The sequence below is a fragment of the Crotalus tigris genome, unplaced genomic scaffold, assembly GCF_016545835.1.
Source record: "Crotalus tigris isolate CLP2741 ecotype Arizona unplaced genomic scaffold, ASM1654583v1 scf7180000017568.12009008, whole genome shotgun sequence".
NCBI lineage: Eukaryota > Metazoa > Chordata > Lepidosauria > Squamata > Viperidae > Crotalus > Crotalus tigris.
Genome location: NW_024096478.1, coordinates 11,204,345 through 11,225,339, shown reverse-complemented (window position 1 = coordinate 11,225,339; position 20,995 = coordinate 11,204,345). Strand labels below are relative to the sequence as shown.

Genomic DNA, 20,995 nt, shown 5'->3' with positions numbered 1-20,995 from the left:
TTGAATTTTCCAAATTTGCTGGCAAATTGAGTGTAGCACTTTTACTGCATCGTCTTTTAAGATTTTGAATAGCTCAGCTGGAATACTGTTACCTCCACTAGCTTTGTTGTTGCTCAGATTTTCTAAGGCCCATTTCACTTCACATTCTAGGATGTCTGGTTCGAGGTCAGTGACCATCTCATTGTGGTTATCTGGGACGTTAAGCTCATTCTTGTATAGCTCTTCTGTGTAGTTTTGCCATCTCTTCTTAATCTCTTCTGCCTCTGTTAGGTCCCTGCCATTTTGGTCCTTTATCATGCCCATCTTTGCATGAAATGTTCCCTTCATATCTCCAATTTTCTTGAAGAAATCTCTGGTCCTCCCTATTCTGTTGTTTTCTTCTATTTCTTTGCATTGTTCAGTTAAGAAGATATTCTTACTTCTTCTAGCTGTTCTCTGGAATTCTGCATTCAATTGGGTGTATCTTTCTCTTTCTCCTTTGCCTTTCGCTTCCCTTCTTTCTTCAGATATTTGCAAAGCTTCCTCAGACAGCCATTTTGCTTTCTTGTATTTCTTTTTCTTTTGGATGGTTTTAGTTGCTACCTCTTGTACAATGTTGCAAACTTCCATCCATAGTTCTTCGGCACTCTGTCTATCAGATCTAATTCCTTAAATCTATTTGTCACCTCTACTGTATATTGATCAGGAATATGATTTAGTTCATACCTGAGTGGCCTAGTGCTTTTCCCTACTTTTTTCAATTTAAGCCTAAATTTTGCAACGAGAAGCTCATGATCTGAGCCACAGTCAGCTCCTGGTCTTGTTTTTACTGACTGTATAGAGCTTCTCCATCTTTGGCTGCAGAGCACATAGTCAATCTGATTTCTATGTTGACCGTCTGGTGATGTCCATGTGTAGAGCCGTCTCTTGGGTTGTTGGAAAAGAGTGTTTGTTATGACCATCGTATTCTCTTGACAAAATTCTATTAGCCTGTGCCCTGCTTCATTTTGTACTCCAAGGCCAAACTTGCCTGTTATTCCAATTATCTTTTGGCTTCCTACCTTAGCATTCCAATCCCCCATGATGATAAGGACATCATTTTTTGGTGTTAATTCTATAAGGTGCTGTAGGGCTTCATAGAACCGGTCAATTTCATCCTCTTCAGCACCAGTGGTTGGGGCATAGATTTGGACTACTGTGATATTGAATGGTTTGCCTTGGATTCGAATTGAGATCATTCTGTCATTTTGGGGATTGTATCCCAGTATTGCTTTTCCTATTCTTTTATTGACTATGAAGGCTACTCCATTTCTTCTGAGGGATTCTTGCCCACAGTAGTATACCTGATGGTCATCTGAGTTAAATTCACCCATTCCTGTCCATTTTAGTTCGCTGATTCCTAAGATGTCGATGTTCAGTCTTGTCATCTCTTTTTTGACTACGTCTAGCTTGCCTTGATTCATGGATCTTACATTCCAGGTTCCTATGGAGAAAAAATCTTTACAGCATCGGACTTTCCTTTCACCACCAGATATATCCACAGCTGAGCGTCCTTTCAGCTTTGGCCCAGTCGCTTCATTCTTTCTGGTGCTACTAGTAGTAGCCCTCTGCTCTTCCCCAGTAGCATATTGGACACCTTCTGACCTGAGGGGCTCATCTTCCAGCATCATATCTTTTTGCCTTTTAATACTGTCCGTGGGGTTTTCATGGCAAAGATACTGGAGTGGTTTGCCATTTCCTTCTCCAGTGGATCACATTTTGTCAGAACTCTCTGCTATGACCTGTCCGTCTTGGATGGCCCTGCACGGCATAGCTTATAGCTTCATTGAGTTACACAAGCCCCTTCGCTATGACAAGGCAGTAATCCATAAAGGGGCAAGGAGCATAGCAGAAGCCAAATCTATTTTAATACTGATATAATAAAAGAAAAGAGTTGAAACAAACTAAGCCACAGTTTTCAACAGTGTCAAATAATGAAGAATTTTTGCACCAACTGCACTTTCCAAATAATCTTCAAAAGCAGTCTCATGTAATAGTCATTGAAATAGTTTAGAATAGTAATGATGAGGACTTGAGTTACTGTTGACAAGGCTTCCAATATTATGTAGGGCCCAAATGATGCACCAGTGGAAGTTGTGTAAAGGATCCATTAGCCACAGCCTTCATCTGTGAATCCTACAATAACCATGAATCCAAGAGACCTCCTAAATCATAAACCTATTACCTTATCTAAAGTGGAATAAACAGGGAGCCAAATTGTTTCTGAACAAGGTCTCCAGAGGTTCCATAATATCTCTGGGAAGGAGGCATACTACTGGGTATCAGTAGTATTTCTTTTAGCAATTTCAGATAGATATTGAAGAGTAGGAATGAGAACTGAAGCCTGCAGAAACCCATAAGAAAACATACATGAGCAGACACCTTATTTCCTCTAGCAGTTCACCAAGAATAATATACAAATTCAAAGAATTAATCTCCCTGTTTGGTGAAGCTTTATTTTCAGTTGAACAAGCACTATGCTACATATACATTTAAATAAATAAACTCTTAAGATTATATTTATTTTTTTTCTCTAGTTCTTGGAGGTTTTTTTGACAAACTGCAGAAAAAATGAGCAAGAATTCAGTGTATAATAAAGGGACTGTGTCTTGTAGCACTGACAGCTATACAAGAGTTATAGCTGAAATACAAGAATACAATAATTAGCATACATTCTTGAGGCCAATGTATGCATAGGTCTTTCCTAGTATGAGAAAATTGTAAATTATAAAATAGAGTTCATATCATCAGTGATTTCCTGTTCCATATTATCATGGTCCTGTTCCTTAACAGAGAAGGTTGAGGTGGAATTAAAAAACATGAATAAAAATATAAGGTTTCTGAAAAAAATCCTTTGTCATGATGGTATGTAAAGATATTTGGGAATCAGTCCCAATTTGTGCCTGGCTGAAACTTATTTTGGTCACTATAGAATTAAGATTTACATTCTTTCTTTGAAAATACTTGCCTTCTTATTTGGCTAATAGTTGCATTAATATTTGTTCACTTTTTAGGGAGAATGTGCTTTTCTTTGTTTCCAACATAGTTTTGGGACAAGTAATTTATGCTGTAAGCCATCCAGAGTCATTGGATAGGAGATGGACGGCAAATAAAATTTCTAAATAAAATAAATATTTTTTCTCTGAGCCACATCAGTTTTTCTTGTTCATTATGTTGACTTTTTTTCTGCTGTGGGAATTAAGTATATGATTCTATATTTGGGTCTCGAGTTCAACCTCTTTCTCAATTTCTGCAGCAAATTCTTTATTTGTTCTATCTCCCTGAAAAGAAGACATGTTGTAACTGTTTCTCCAGTTTCCAAATGAGCTCATGACCCCAAAGGTCTGAGGACTATACATTGGGCTAATACAGTATATGGCAAAATGCTGAAATTAATATGCTGTTTCAGCAATGTAATGTGATCTGCAGGTAGACTTGAATAAAAAAGTGTATAGGAGAAACAGAATTTGTAGGGCACATATTATAATAAGGAACTTGGCTTATTTTTATAACCAGTTGATAAAACTTTTATGTGAGCTGCATAAACCATAAATATATAGATATAGAAGAGTCTACAACAAAAAGCTAAAAAGCTATGATAGTAAACACAATATCAGTAGAATGTATTGTAACAATTTTTAGTTCAAAACCTTTTGATGACCTACTTCTCGGGTCCAAAAGCTTTCGTACAGTTGATGCAGATTTCTTTTGGCATTGTACATATACTATGGAAGTCATTAAATTTTCTAGAAGAATAACAAAGAAATTATCATTGTAGACAGGAGTGTGAAATTATGCACTGTTTTTTTATAGAAACAATTCTAGCATTTGCAGGGAAAATTTGGTAAATTGGGAATGAATCATATAATTAAATAATTCATCAAATTTTAAATTTTTGCTAAAGGAATCAAATTCCAATAGTCCTAGTACTATACAACTAGGGCTATATTGATATTTGTGTGACAAATAGACTTTTAGCAAGAAGGCAAAATACTATGTTCCTTCCCTCTGTATTTCAGAAGATGCTTTCTAAAATACACATTAAATTTAAATAAGTATGGCTAGAGCTAATCGGAAACATTACCCTATAACTTGTATTTGTGAAGGCATTTTTAATACACTTTTGGACATATCCTTCATGCCTCAAAGCCAAAACTGGATTAGTATCTTCTCTGCAGAAATTTAGGGTCCATATGCTATATATATACGGCACACTCCAAACATGCCAGATGAAACACGCCATGCAGAAATCTAATTTATAAAGAAAATTTAAATGGGTAAATTTAAAAGAGGAGCCATGTAAAAAAATGTCTAGCTGTATAATAGTCCCTAACAGAGTCCTTGTGGAAAAAGTTGGAGAATTTCTTCTGCTACTGATTCCAAAATATTCTAAAGGGACCCAGTATGACTTGTATTTTATTTTATTTTTATAAGGATTTTATTAGTTTTTCTCTTACATACATGTGTTAATTTTTCAACCAGCATGCTGTCTGGATTCAAAAGCACTAATACATAATCAATTCCTAATCCTTGGTTCTTTCCTCTAGCCATTTGTAGAATAACTCCCAGATTTGGTAATATTCTGTTTCTTCTTTATCTTTCAATCTCATAGTTAATCTGTCCATCTCTGCGCATTCCAATATTTTTTTAATTACTTCTTCCTCTGGTGGTACTGCTTCATTTTTCCAATATTGCGCGAAGACTATACTTGCTGCTGTTATGACGTGTAAAGCCAAATATAAACTTTGGTATTATACCTAGTAGAAAAAGTTCAGGTTTAAATTCCACATGTTCTCCCAACATTTTTTCTAACCAAACATGTATCTTTTTCCAATAAGCCTTTGCTTTACCATATGTCCACCAAATATGATAATATGTGCCTGAATTATGTTTACTTTTCAACATCTGTCTGACATATTTTTAAACATTTTTGCTAATCTTGCTGGTGGCAAGTGCCATCTATAAAACATTTTATATAAATTTTCTTTATACGAAGTTGACATTGTCAATTTATAGTTTCTCTCCCATAATTTTTGCCATTTTTCTAGTTCTATGTTATAACCAAAGTTTTCCGCCCACCGTGTCATTGTTTCTTTGACTTGTTCACTTTCCATCTCCAAAATTAACAAAAAATTATACATTTTCTTAATTAATTTCTCATCAGAAGTTAACAATATCTTATGAAATACAGTTTGTTTTTTATAAAACCCATACAATTTCACGTCTTTTTCATATCTATTTTGCATCTGTAGATGTGGCCACCTATGACTTGTATTTTAAATTAAGGTTGCAAAATAGCAACAACAAAACTGTAAGAAGACATGGCATGAAACTTTTGTCAGAGTTAAAGGCAAAATATATTGGATGCTTAGAACAGTGACAAAATATACAAAACATTATTGACTAGAAATTCTTGAAACAGTAAAAGGAAAGTCAAGTTTTAAAACAGGGAAGTTCATTTTATAAGGGAAAGGATGCAAATTGAGAAGATTTGTTAATCCCCCAAAGGTAAAACCTTTAAATCACATCAACCTTACAATATCATAGCATTCATATTTTAAAAAAATAGTATCAGTAACCTGAATGTAACTGGTAACATTGATAAGAAATACAACTGCGGTGTATATAATTTCTTCAATATAATGTATTCATTATTTGATTTCACATGTCTAGTTGCTGTAAGTAAAACAAAACCTGAGAAGTTACAGCAAATGCAAAATACAACAATCAGACTATGGGCTGGGGCAATCCATTCTTGCAGAATTAGACATTTGTTAAGGTTACTGCATATATAGATTCTGGGCCCAGTTCAAAATGATGTTTATTATCTATAAAGCTCAGCTTTGGCACCAAGTATAAATCTGCCTGTCCAGTGTGAACATTTAAAGAGGGTTAAGATATGGGTTAAAAAGCAGTTCTTCTGAATAACAGCTCCCAAGGTGGAATATGCTGGAGGTGTTTGTATCCTTCATTATCCATGTATTCTGGAAGATCTTTAAAATGGTTATATTTCAGTGAGCTTTTGACTCATAGGATGATCCTGGACAGCCATTTGATTTAGCATTGATGGTTATTGTTGACTCTCCACTATTTTGTATCATTATGTTCTTTTTAAAACTAGATACAACACAGTTTTTGTGCAAGTCTAAAACATTTTTTCCTGATAGATAAGCCCAACCAACAGAAGGAGTATGATTCAAGTGGAATTACATGAATTTTACTTTGGAAAGAAGAATAAAACATGAAAATGTGTCTGAAAGTTGTTTAAAATTTTCAAACAGTATTTTCTGCAAAGTGCTCTACAGTATATAGACATTATTAAAAATGTGTAAAGAGCAAAATAGTTAAATAAACACTAATTATGGATTTCTCTTAATATAATTGTGTTATCATATGCAGTGGGATCAGGGACAAAAAGTTAATCAGTGTTTTTTTCTACATTTCAATTCATCAGTTGTACAAGCTAGTAATAATTTTTTTCACTTAAAGTTGGTCTGCATATAAGAATCAACACATGTTTATCCAACAACATCTTCTCATAATATGGATAAGTATTGCATGAATAACTCCTCTCCATTGAGATGATGTTAAATGTCTCCAGGACATTGAGAAACAGACATGGGGAAGGAAGTAGTAAGTGTCAGGAGCTACAGAAGATAGCTGAAATAGGAGCAAATCAAGAGTCAAATGCTGGAAGATAATTGGACCCTATAGGCATAATTGTTTATGCCTTTCAAGTTCTGCTCAGTGAAAAAGAACAAGAAAAGTTAATAATTTCCATGGCCCAATATATAGGGTAGTTTGTTTCTCGGTCCATTAAAGTATGGATTGCAGCCTGGATAATTGAATCAGACCTACATCTGGAGTTCAGGGCCAATAATATATGATATATAACATTTTCAAATAGAGAATAAGTTTTAATTAGACTTTATTTTCAAAAGCAAAGGTAGTTATGTTTTTTTTTCTTTAGAGATTAAAAGGTTTTATTTATACAAATAAAGAATGCCAGGAAAAAAGGTAGCTATTTTGATATTAGGAAAGATCCAAAACACATTTTAGGCCAATGAAAGTTAATAATTTTCACTTTGCCTGCTTCTTGACAACTCTTCAATAGAGCAAGAGGTTAAATAAACCAAAAAGGAGAGGAAGAAAGTAAAAGTGGGTGATTCTCAATATTTGGTTTTAAAATGGTAAGCGCTGATTGATTATGGGCATTAAATTAAATCCATATCTCATTTTGAGATATGTGCAGAACCTAAGTAACACTTGCTTTATATTTTTAGAAATGGAGGATTCAATTATTTTATTTTTTCATTCCATCAGTCATTGGAAGAGTCTAGCTACAAACTATAACAATTTCAGTATTGGTATGCCTCTCTTTGATTTTATCTGCTTGAATAGAAATTAGTATGCTTACTGTCTCAGTCATAGGATGGATAGATATTTGCATAAAGAAAACACTTTTGTTGCTACCCAGGGCTGGCCTGCTTTTCTTGGCTGTCTCTTCTGTGTTGGCAGTTTTGATTATATTTTGATCATGTGTACAATTCTCTTGTATAATTTTAAGTGGGGGTACTGAAATCAAGCCTTTGCTGTCCATATGTAATTATTTGTGTATAGCTCTGCTAGTTCCTTGACTTCTATTTTTTATTTTATTTTACCAATTAATTTATTTTACCAATTGGCCTGATTAATTTAGGGTTGTTCACTGTGCCAAAATCAGACTTTAATCAGGCCACTGAATGTACATGTAATTTCTACCTGTGGCATGTTATCTTACAAGTGATATGACTTATTCAGAAAATTATCATGAATCATCAGCATCTTCACTAAGGATTGAGGGAGTAGAAGGGGGAAAGCAAAAATATGGTATCAGAAGCCCTGTCTCTTTTGTTTGTGCATTGCAATATTAGACACTTGTACAAAAGAAGTAAATCTTGCAATGTGACACAACTTTCATCATTTTAATGAAACCATCAAGATCCAAGGATGCTACTGTGGCCAGTCCAGTGTTTCCTGCAAAGCATTTTCCTCAATCTTCAATCTTAATTATTTAAGAACAGATGCTAAGATTAAATGTGAAATCAACTGAATACAAAATATGTACTCCTACACTAAGCTATGGTTCTCCTTTTGACATTGAGCAATGATTTTATTTGTAATGATTCAAGCAGATAACATTTACAGAAACTTAATTTAATGCCTTGAACATTCTAGTATATAAAATTACCTAGCGGAAGGGCTGATTTTTTTAAAAAAAATATTCTTCAAAGAAAGCAATATTTTAAGAGAAGGGACATTTTAAATAAATAATCCCAACACAGAAATCCTCCATGAAATTAAATTTATTGTATGTCACACCTTAGTTGTTCAGTTTTCTATGATACCAGCATTTGTTTTCTGAAGCAATTATTAAACCATCTTTTAAAAAGGCAATACATGAGAAATGCCAGTAGCATTTTAGTTACAATATTAAAGGAAAGTTATATCTACTATCAGACTTCCTACCATTTTACACGCTCATATTGATTTCTTTTGACATGGTCTTCATTTATTGAGTACTTTAACTCCCCTGCCCATAACAGTACATGCTGCTAGCAATTGTAAAAAGGAAGCCAAGTTATATTAAACCTGCCTGAAGTCAAAATGTAATCTAACACCTGTAGTCTGTAATTTGTCATCACTTCATAGATAGGTTTTAGTTGTTGTTGTTTAATAATGATTTGAATTTTCCTGAGACCATAGGTTACTGTGTTGTTCAAAAAAAAAAAGATGGAACTAAATCATTGTATTTAATGTTGTTTTATTGCATCATGGTGCAAAACCATTGCTTCCAACTCCAAGAAAATAATCTTGGTATCCTTATGAAGTTTTTGATTATTAAGCCAAAGGACAAAAGGTAAAATCAAGTTTAACCACTTCTTGCAAGGAAAAATGAGCAGAGGAGCAAGTGATCATTCTGTGCAATCTTCTAGAAATATCAAGAAACAGAGCTTCCTAGCAGCTTCTAAAGAGTCTTGGCAGGATTCTCTGACTAATAAATCAAATGTTGATCCTATTGCCCATACAGCCAAGTTACAATAGCATTAAAACTTGTAGAATATCTACCAAAACGTTGTTATTACTATCCTCACTCTATAAATTGCAGGCTACAAGTAAGTCATGCTACAGTTCTCCAAAGGTATGTTTACAGAGCTTGCAACCTTTTGTTTTGAGAATATATATAAGCTGCAAAGCCTTCCTTAGCATTAAGGAAAAGTTGGGAATGGCAGCATTTAAAAGATCTTCTCTTATTTATTTTTCTATTTAAAACATCCATATACTTTTTTCATAATACATTTCAATCTGATTTAGCAGTCAAATGTTAAAGCAATTGCAAAATCACAGTAAGATAAAACAAACAATCTAGAGCATGCCCACTATGAATCATAGGAAAAACTGGATGTATGGTTGTACCGGTATGTACATACTGGTTCCATTTTTTTTTGTAAAATCCACTTCACACAAAAGGTTTTCCTCACTCACTACAGCTTTATTGTATGCTATCATGATTTATTTTCAACTATGTCTAGTTTAACGAAGAGAAGGACAAGGGGGGACATGATAGCAGTGTTCCAATATCTCAGGGGCTGCCATAAAGAAGAGGGAATTAAGCTATTCTCCAAAGCACCTGAAGGCAGGACAAGAAGCAACGGGTGGAAACTAATCAAGGAGAGAAGCAACCTAGAACTAAGGAGAAACTTCCTGACAGTTAGAACCATTAATCAGTGGAACAGCTTGCCTCCAGAAGCAGTAAATGCTCCAACACTGGAAGTTTTTAAGAAGAGACTGGACAGCCATTTGTCCGAAATGGTGTAGGGTTTCCTGCCCGAGCAGGGGGTTGGACTAGATGACCTCCAAGGTCCCTTCCAACTTTACTACTACTATTATTATTATTATTATTATTGTTCTGCTGTTGTCACTCAGAATTTTCAAGGATGTCCAAAAGCTTTTAACAAAAAATTAAAATCAACAGCTTCATTAATAAATATAGCAAAAAATAACATTAACCAGTAAGCCGTATGTTTCTGAAAGGATTCTATTCCTCCTATGAAAATATTTCTGTAGCTGGGGCAGCCACACAAAGTAGACCTTCATTTCACCTTCATTCCAGTTACCATTTCATTCACCCCGAAAGTCTTGAGAAAAGAAACCTCAAGTAAAAGTCATTCAAAAAAAAAAAAGATCAAGTAACTTTCAACCTTTTTTGTAATTGAGGACTATGCTTATTGAAAAAAATCAATAATTTCCTCTACCTTCAAAATTTGGTGGCAATATGCTGACATTACATATTAGAAGCAAAGCTAAAATTTTCAGTCTTAACACAGGCAACACTTTTTAAAAAGTTTCCTTTTCTCCCATCTAATCTATTAAGTAACTGCCTTTAGTTCTGGAAATTTCTCACTGCATATTTGTAGTATCCCTTTGGCTAAATACTGACTGACTTCAGTACATCCCATGAGAGTGGGACTTGCTTCATAAATGCTTCATAGTGTCTATAGGAAGCCTAACATACATCCCCAAATGGAAATATGAAAGTTGTGATCAAGTCAAGTAGCTTTCATGTAATACTTACAGATAATAGTTACAGAAGTTACAAGCATTAACATGAACACACCTAATAAGTTTTGTATTTATAAAGATATATGAGAACTTAACATTTGAACATTACAGTACAAATTCTCTTTAAAAAGGAAATAAGCAACCATATTGTAAAGCAAAGAATGTTGAGATTTGATGTGTTTAAGATACTAAGACCAACCAGCAAACAAGACAATGGCATGCCAGGGCATGTGATCACAGGTTTCTCCCTGTCTAGGAATATGGAAGCATCTCTCTCTCTCTCTCTCTCTTTCTCTCTCTCTCTCTCTCTCTCTCTCTCTCTCTCTCTCTCTCTCTCACACACACACACACACACACACACATACACAGTGTGTGAGTTAGTAAAATTTTGGTTACATACACTGTGCCATTACTAACAATTATATTGCAGGAAAGATTTTATTAATTAAAAGAGTGGAAGCAGAGACTATCCTGTGCTAATATCAACTCTGTAGTAAATATTTTTTATTAGCTATGATAGCAGAGAAAAATCAGTTATTGTGTATAAATTGACTCCAACCATTTGCCAATCTTCTTACTGAGGAAGTTGAAATATCTTTACCAGGAACTACAGGTTTTCCAGGAATATAGTTTGAAACCACTGCCGTAGTTTATTACAACTAATACAGATCATTCCCATAATGATATACAACATTATATGTTTTCCTAAATGTAATCATTCCATATCATACTTCCTTCCCTGCAGGCGTGTACTGTTATTTTTTACACATGGTTCCCAGCTGGATTTCATTGTGGCCTTCAAAACATATTGCAGTGTTGTATGATTTAATAGAAGTCACTTATCTTTTTAAAGTCAGCTTTCATCATGTTAGGTATCTGTACATTTTCTACTGAATAAGTTAATACCTCAAAAAGTGAACATTAATACCTAAGAAAAGTCAATTTTTAATAAACAAAACAGTTTTGTCCATTGTCATTTGTGTACAAGTATGTATGCAGTATTGCCTTAACATTAAAGTGGAAATGCATTAAGGAAACAGAAACATTTGAGACCTGTGGCTAGGGTAGAAAACATGTTTCAGTTCAGATTTGCAAGGAGATGGGAAATGATTTGAGGAAAAAATAGGAAGTCAATTCCAGATGGTCACAATTGCAGAGAAAACTCATGTGCTTAATGAAGGGGTAGAGGGAGGAGTGAAAGTAGAAAGCTTAAAATCAAAGCCATGTTTGAATTATAATCCTAAATTACTTAAAAATAAATGAAGAGAGTTGACCTATTTATAAACAATATATTGTATTTAAGTTACAGTCTGCTTTTATACAATCCTTTTGGGCTTTGCTGTTTATACTCAATCAATGACAACTTGTAGTGGATGCAAGATTCAGCTCAGATACAACTGTCACTTTTGCTTCTTGTTTATACATGCTGTAAGAAATTTGACTTACTTTCCTTGATAACAATGCTGAAATTCAGAATAATTGGTAACTCTGATTTAATACAAGCCACCAAAAACAAGTAACTGATACCAAAAGAGGAAGGCAGATTTTTCAGTCTGTGAGGCAAAATGGGTAGTTGAACCCTCATTTTTTTCCCCATAGCATTATGTTAATATATATTTCTTCTCTTTTAACAGGGTGAGTGGGGGCTTGAAATTAACAATCTACAAAATGGGGGTGGGAAAAATCCAACATGCTTAAATAAATAATTTTATGTCAAATTATTAGTCCTACTGCTTAGAGCAGGGCAGTCAAACTGCCAGCCCGTAGGCTGGACACGTCACCAGGAAACCGCGCCCACCCCATTGCCGGCAATCGGGAAAAAGCTCTGATACGTTGCGCGACGTCACGTGACGTTGCAAGTTTGACATCTCTGGCTTAGAATATAAAGTTTCAGTATAAGTCAACAAATACATTATCAATTTTCACTTCCTATATAGCCCTAAGGCAACAATTAATAATCAATTCTGATGTTCTTTCTTAACATCAATAACCATGATAGGCTGAACTGTCATCTGTAGATGTGCATAACTTTATTGAGATTTGGGTTTCTACCAGTCAAATATAGTGAAAAGTACAGATAATTGATAGTCATGCTTTACTTGAAGTTGAAGTATTTTCACTTAACGTGGTCTTTAAATATAGTTGAATAAAAATGGGGGGGGAGAGGAAACATCTTAAGTAAGTGCAGTCATTTGAAAAATAAGTATGCCCTATTGAGGCCTTCGGAAAAAACTAAATCAAACTATAATAATAATAATAATAACAATAACAACAACAATAATAATAATAATTAATAATAATTAATAATAATAATTATAATAAAGTTGGAAGGGACCTTGGAGATCATCTAGTCCAACCCCCTGCTCAGGCAGGTAACCCTATACCATTTCGGACAAATGGCTGTCCAGTTTCTTCTTAAAAACTTCCAGTGTTGGAGCATTCACTGCTTCTGGAGGCAGGTTGTTCCACTGGTTAATTGTTCTAACTGTCAGGAAATTTCTTCTTAGTTCTAGGTTGCTTCTCTCCTTGATTAGTTTCCATCCGTTGCTTCTTGTCCTGCCTTCAGGCGCTTTGGAAAATAACTTGACTCCCTCTCTCTCTGTGACACCCCTGAGATATTGGAACACTGCTATCATGTCCCCCCTCGTCCTTCTCTTCATTAAACTAGACATACCCAATTCCATCAACCTTTCCTTATATGTTTTAGCCTCCAGTCCCCTAATCATCTTTGTTGCTCTTCTCTGTACTCTTTCTAGAGTCTCAACATCTTTTTTACATCGTGGTGACCAAAACTGGATGCAGTATTCCAAGTGTGGCCTTACCAAGGCATTGTAGAGTGATATTAATACTTCACGTGATCTTGATTCTATCCCTCTGTTAATGCAGCCTAGCACTGTGTTGGCTTTTTTGGCAGCTGCAGCACACGGCTGGCTCATTTAAATGATTGTCCACTAGGACTCCGAGATCCCTCTCACAGTTACTACTATTGAGCAAGGTACCCCCTATACCAGTGGTTCTCAACCTGTGGGTCGGGACCCCATTTGGGGTCGAACAACCATTTCATGGGGGTCGCCAAACAACGCAGTCCGCCATTTTTTCCCCTTTTCCTTAGCTGTGCTACTCCCTTTTATTCTATTGGCTTTTGAAAGCCAATAGAATAGACTCTCTTGAATAGAGTCTAATCTATTGGCTTTCAAAAGCCAATAGGAATTGTCCAGGCTGTCTCTGCCCTGCTGAGCCCTCCAAAAGTCCCATTCTGCAAACGGTGCTGCACCAGTTGAGTAGTCCTCGACTTACGACTGGTTGAGTAGTCCTCGACTTACGACCAGTTGGGGATCGCGGCATTAAAAAGGTTGAGAACCACTGCCGTATACTATACCTATACATTTGGTTTTTCTTGCCTAAATGTAGAACCTTATTATAAGATTATAGATGCCAGGCTTTCCCAGCAAGTTCTGCCTGAAGGCAGAACATATATCCTAAAAGAAGTCTCTAAGAGTCCCAAATTTCATTACATGACCTACAAGTAGTTTTTGCCACTATTGATGTCAAAGTGCATGTCTACTATTGGATTTTATAAAGATATGTTACTTTTATTTGCCATACTGTCAGAGCTGTTTCTTACCAGAGGGTAAGCAACTCTGGAAAAAAACACTAATCTTTAAAAGTGGCTTATACATCCTCTACATAGCATAACAGTAAGATAATTAACACATGTATACACTTCTTTGTACAATGAGGTGATGATCCATCTTGAAATAGATGCCTTCTTTCCAGCTGATGATTAAGACCAGTGCTGCTTTGTTACCCTATGATTTTGAAAAATTAGATTGATTTTAGGAGACTGCCTTTAAAAGTGATTATCCACTATTAAACTAATAGATCTCATAACAAGTGTTGTTTTGAAAATAGGCTCCTATTTAGTCTTTTTATTACTTATTTAACTTATTACTAGAATATATAACAACATAATTTTTCTGAGCCAATTAATTTTAGCAGATGACATCAATGTCCATTTTTAAATAAAAGAATTGTAATATGTTACCCTTAAAGTTGAAGAGTGTAGGACCTGCCTTGTAGCAACAACTTAGTTTTAGAATTGAAATCTGCCTTCCTGCTTGCTTGTCTGCCTTCTTTCCTTTCTGTGTAATACATCACTGGACCACACATTGAAAAGTGAAGGTGCAAAACTTCTGGAACATTTATTTCCAGTTGTGACATTTTATTCTAGTCTTATTACTGGCGTATTGCTTGACATAATAGATCATAAGCTCTATAAAACATATTTTCCTGTTTTCTGCATTAGTGATCACTGCAAATATTGTCATAATTTGCTTTGTGAATTAAAGTGTTGCAAAAGAAAAATGTGAAAAGTAATGAAAAGAAATTCTGTACAATTCAACAATTTCACCATCTACCTGGTAAACAACTGAATTAAAAAGAAATCATAGAATGCTGCAGTTAGAGCATGTCAGCCTGATTACCTCCAGGATCAGAGACAGTTTGTTTCTGGATACTGGTTGCTTATATCTTGCTTGAGGGCTTTCTGTAAATTGGAACTGTTGCACAAATAGAATTCTGGAACAGATGGGCATTTTCTCTGATTCAGCACAGCTCTTTTTTAACATTTATTCATATACATACATACACCTAAACCATGTCTGAGTATTAAAAGGAAAGAAATGAAAGCAAATAATGTGTTATAGGTCTTATACCATTAATGGTACATATAAATGATTCAACAGCAAAACAATCCTACGATTTTAAGCTCAATGCCAAAGATCCATATCTAGAACCAAAATTTATCTTTAGATTTAATTTAAAAAAACATTATGGAACTCATCCTCTGACGAGGCAGAGCAGAGATAATTCCTTATTCTTTGAATATGCTTTTTCTTCTGACTCAAGGCTTCTTTTCGCTTATCCCATGTTTTTTTTAGTGAATATACTTAAGCTGTAAATCAGAAATAGTAAGTCTTCATTGCTTCAGCCTAGCAAATTTCTTTCAATTCTCTCTGCTCATATGGGCCTATGTATGGAACCAATAAAATGAGCTCTTTTTAACATATAACTATTTGACTACCATGGATAAATGGAAAGATACCAATTTGATTAACAATGAGCTAGATTCGTGTGAACATAACTTTTATTAAATATGTAAATCTGTCTGTTTTGCAGGTACTTCATAGACAGCAATCTCAGCCAGCAAAGGAAAACTCCCCACCAAGAGAAGAGGCTCCTCCCCCTCCTGCAGAGGATGCATCTACAAAAAAGCCAAGATCCCGTACTAAGATTTCATTAGAGGCTTTGGGTATCCTTCAGAGTTTCATCCATGATGTTGGCCTTTATCCAGACCAGGAGGCCATCCACACTTTATCTGCCCAGTTGGATCTGCCTAAGCACACCATTATCAAATTCTTCCAGAACCAGCGTTACCATGTAAAGCATCATGGGAAACTAAAAGAGCATTTGGGTACAGTGGTGGATGTGGCAGAGTATAAAGATGAAGAGCTGCTGACTGAGTCAGAGGAGAATGACAGTGAGGAGGGTTCTGAGGAAATGTACAAAGTGGAAACTGAAGAAGAGAATTCAGAAAAAAACAAAGCAACTACTTCAGAGACTGAACAGAGATAATGTGAAAATATCACAGGCAAAGCAATACATGGTTCCAATTTTTTTATTTTTTATTTTGCTTCTTTCAGAAAAAAAAAAGTTGGAATTTTCCAGCGTGCATAGAATACGTGCAAATTGAACAATTATTTTGCATAGCTCAATCAGACATTCCCTTGTAACAGGCACTTGAGTGTTACACTTTTTTATGTTTTATTGAGACAGTTAATTGTAATTCACATAGGATTACATCATTATTAATCTTGCACTTACGAAAGGACCCTCTAGCAAGCAAGTTACAGGAAGAAACAACTTATGAGATCAATGAAGGAAACAATAACAGTGTGCAGATGTGTGGTGTGTATATAATATGCACCATATATAAGTGTGATTATATATATATATATATATATATATATATATATATATATATATATATATATGAAATTTGCATGGGATGTAAGTAAACTTTACAATCAGAAAGTATAGACTGTGAAATCAGCTCGTTAAAAGATGAGTCTTGTTTATATAAACCACTTCACAATCAGTCGCTTTGGCTTTTAGATAAATTGCTGCCTGCTCTCAGGGTGTGGTTACTGTTTTGAATATCTATTTATTTTCTATGTTTATCCCTGATTTTTTAAATTATTAGTATGGCTTCCACTTTGGCAGCTTGAGGGGTAATTTTTTGAGGTATGCATTTTAAAAATCCTAAATCAACACTGCCAGAAATAATAAAACAGGGAGTGAGAAGATGAGGGACAAAATCAGGGCACCTTAAAAATAATTTTAAGCCAAGTAACTTCTAAACAAACTTTAGTACACAATGCACATTTAAATTCACAGAGCATCTTTTGTTCTATATTATTTCTGTAGCAAACAGATGGATTTTCATGGACTTTTCAGTGAAAGTTCAGCGCACAGTAGACTTGTCTCTTAATGAGGTCTTCATGAGCAGTTGCTTTACAAGATTTATTGTGTGGATTTTTATATTGAGCCACAGTTTATAGTGGTATTGTTCTTCGAATGCGCAAATCATCTACACTGTTGTTGCACCACTTTTTATTAATTTCAGTGAGACTTGTGCAGCTGCAGTTCCTCCCTTGCTCCTTTAGTTTTCGTCTGATATTGATGTTAGGAAAATTGTTGTTTAGGTATGTTGATGTTGCTTTTCAACAAAGGTTTTATGAATGATTTAAAAACAACAACGAATCACAGTTATTTCGGGCATGTTTGACATGTTAGTCAGTCAAAGAGTCTGACAGTTCTCCAGTGCTGAATTTCCTTTTGTACCTCCTTTGTTTGCGTTTTATTATTCCTGTACTACATTTGGAGCTTTGTGCATAAGGCTCATGATCTCAGTAAGACAAAACTTTCAGCCAGCAGTCTCCCAAGGTATGTTTTTCATGTAATGCATGGCAAAGTTTGTGGGAACAAATGTTCTAAACTTGCTGCACTTCTAGGCAGTGGGAAAAAGTCAAGCAGTTTCTATTTAGTCACTTCCTTGACACTAACGGAAACCTTTTCCCAGTGACCTAGCATAGCAATTCCATTACATATAGCAGAACTAATGCTGACTGACTCTTCAATAGTATAAGCATTAAAGCTGCAATCTACTATAGTTTCCAACCAATTTTTGAAGCCATGGTTCTGAAACAAGCAGTGTTCAGCTCCTTGTCCACATGATATTTTTTGAAAGGGTAGTATGACTTTCTAATGAGTCTAAGTTGCTTTGCCCACTTCTGATTTCTTTCTTGACATGTGCTTTGTAACTTTTAACAAAGACCTCATGCAATATCACTTGGAAATCTATTTTATGTTCTTGCACAGGCGTTGTAATATATAACTGTTAATACTATTTATATATTTGAAAGGTATAAAAGGCAGTCATTAAAGCAAACCTCTGTATAAATATTACTCAAAGCATTAACAACCTAACAGGGAGATGATGTGTTGCAATACAAGCTAATTTTAGCTGCTCAGTAACCTCTAAAGTTTTTTAAAGGGGCTTCTCCAAAATCAGTATTTGACATCAACAAATCTGTAGCTGTGTCCATTTTCTATATCCTTAAAAAAAATGTTGGCTTGCTGACTCTTCATACTTTATTTCTGTAGTATGCTGCAGCTTTAATCAACATTTCAGAAGGCACTGGTTTATGTTCTCCTTCAAATTAATTTTTCAGATTCTTCTCTGAAATACTGTTGTTGAAATCAGTACATAAATGTAATATCGGTCAATCTCTCATAAGGTTATTCATCTCTTTGATGGCATCAGCATTGGTTTTTTTAAAAAAACAACAACATTTCAACCAAAAATTTAGTAGGTATTTTTTTCAATGCTGAATCTTGCCTTTTTATTTTAAATTTCACTGTCAGTTTTGCAGTGATTCTTTTAAGTGAATCTGTGGGCATTTTCGCCTGTGGTCTTGCCAGAACTTTAGCGAATTACAATGCATATATGTCTATTTATTCAATATTCATCATATTATATCTATTTGGAAAAAGAATTTTTTCTTGTAGTGCCTCTTAACAAAGCACAATTTTCCGCCTTTTCGTGAAGTAAGAGAAAACTAAAAAAAAAAAAAATGGTGTTATTGCGGTATCAACAATGTGAATGAGGATTACCATATTGTAAATGTTCTTTTTCCATGTAAATCAACTTGATCTTTGTTATCACTAAGTGATAATTAAATTTTAACTTATGTGCATTGTTAGTCTGTTAGAATTTTTTGGTTGTTAAAATTAAACACATTCAGTAAATGACTTAATTTGTGAAATCATTTTTGGGGGTACATCAGTTTTCCTTCCCATCTTCCTGAATTGATACAAAATCTAAAGAATGAAAAAAAAAATAATTTTATTTTACAAATGTGTTACAAGCTACAATCATCTTACTTTTTTTTTTTGCATAAGGATTGCGGGTACTGAAGGTTAAAATGTGTTTTTTTCATTCTGTTCAATTGTATCCAATTCTCAGAGACTGTCTGGACACGTCCCTTCATTTTCTTGGTAAGATTTTTTTCAGAAGTGGTTTACCATTGCCTCCTTCATAAGGCTAGGGAAAGTGACTGGCCTGAGGGTGCCCAGCTGGCTTTGTGTCCAAGGTGGGATAGAATTCACAGTCTTAAAAGTTTCTAGCATGATGCCTTAACCATTACATCAAACTGGCTCTCAAGAAGTTTTTTTAATGATCATATAAATCTATCTTTCTATTAATAGAGAGGAATGACCTTTCTGGTGCACATGGGCATTTGATGCTGCCAAAATTGTTGGCTAGAATGTTATCAAATCTCAGCCAAACTGGAAGACTGAAAGAACATTTGACCATCCCAAACACTGATATACTTTTGGAATGTAGCTGTATCTCTGTCCTCATTTGGTTTGGGATGAACAAAAATATAGATACACTTGTGAATTTAGAGTTCTCTTGGCTTTGACGAATGGAGCAATATGGTTTTGCATATGTATAGAAGTAGATGAATTTGGAAATATGGCTGATTTCTGGACGCAAAAAGATATCCTCCCCAAAGGGAAAATGAAAGATAAAAAATAGCTTCAAGACAATTAATTTGTTTTGCCTCGTTCAACTAATAACAATCTCCCCTTTTCAATATTACAGAAACAAAAGTTGGCTCAAATGCCAATGTTAAATTCAGATTTAAATCTTAAATAAATAAAAATAAATACATGCAACAGAAGTTACAATTAACATCTTTAATGGTTGTATCTCCTCAAATGGAAACAAAAGAAAAACAGTACAACAACAAATGGACCTATATATCAAGCAAATCGGAGCTCCTCCTTTTTGATCTTCTTTTACTACTAAATTTCAGTGATCACAAGGAAATGGCTCCTGTATCTTATAAATGTCTTTATGAGTAGGGAGAAGTCCATGAATATAAAAGGAAACCCACTCTCAGAAACCTAGTCTCTGTAGATACCTCACCATCATCCCACCTTTGTTACTGATGCTAAGATGATGAAAAGTGGGGAAATAGTGTGGCAGGAAAATGCCTTAGATCCGCTTGATTCCAGATACTTTTGTTCCTCTACAAAAGGAACAAAAGGGGTGGGGAATTATGGCCCTTATGCTGGCTTGAGAATTCTGGGAGTTGTAGTCCACAACTCTCTGGAAACAGTTGGGGAATTATGGCTGTCCACAGTTCACAGCAGTCCAAAAATCTCTGGGAGTCCACAAGTCTCTGGGAGCAGAGGCAGCTATGCTGGCTCAAGAATTTTGGGAGTTGAAATCCACAAGTCATCAAAAAGGCCACAATTCCCCACCTCTGCTCTACAATATAGGTCAAAAGATATGCAAATTTAGGAGTTGGCAGATTTAATTCTCTCCTATTGATGGTAATGGAAGAAATCCATAGCCACTTTTCCCTAAAAGTCAGCAACATGTTTATGAGCTAACATATCTTGTCTAGCACTATTATTAAGCCTAAGATATTTGGGGGTTTTGCCCCTATAAACAGCATTAGAATAAAATAGGCACCTTTGCAGTAGGCCCTCAGAGAGAGCAACAGTAGTATTAGATTTCTCTCTAAGAACTCCATCTGTCATTGACAAGCAACCTCTTGGTTCCAAATGGTATCTTCTGAAAGCTGAATTTCATTTGGGAAGAACAAATTTCAATCATGGGTATTTCTTTCTTGGGTATTTGAAAGTATTTCTTAAGCACATTATTTTGCCCCCCCCCCCATTGCACGGAACTTCAAATAGATCTTTTAGCTTTTCAATAAACAGAACACAATATCGGAAC

At 34.9% G+C, this 20,995-nt stretch overlaps 1 protein-coding gene across 2 annotated transcripts in view; it reads left to right on the top strand.

The window, feature by feature from the left end:
• Positions 1-16,616, top strand: part of SATB2 (SATB homeobox 2) — a 132,271-nt gene extending 115,655 nt beyond the window's left edge. For both annotated transcript variants that reach the window (XM_039353468.1, XM_039353460.1), the window contains one exon: positions 15,799-16,616. In XM_039353468.1, the coding sequence (XP_039209402.1) occupies positions 15,799-16,254 (456 nt within the window). In that variant the 3' untranslated portion in view covers positions 16,255-16,616. The remainder of the gene's footprint in view (positions 1-15,798) is intronic.
• The last annotated feature ends 4,379 nt before the right edge of the window (positions 16,617-20,995 follow it).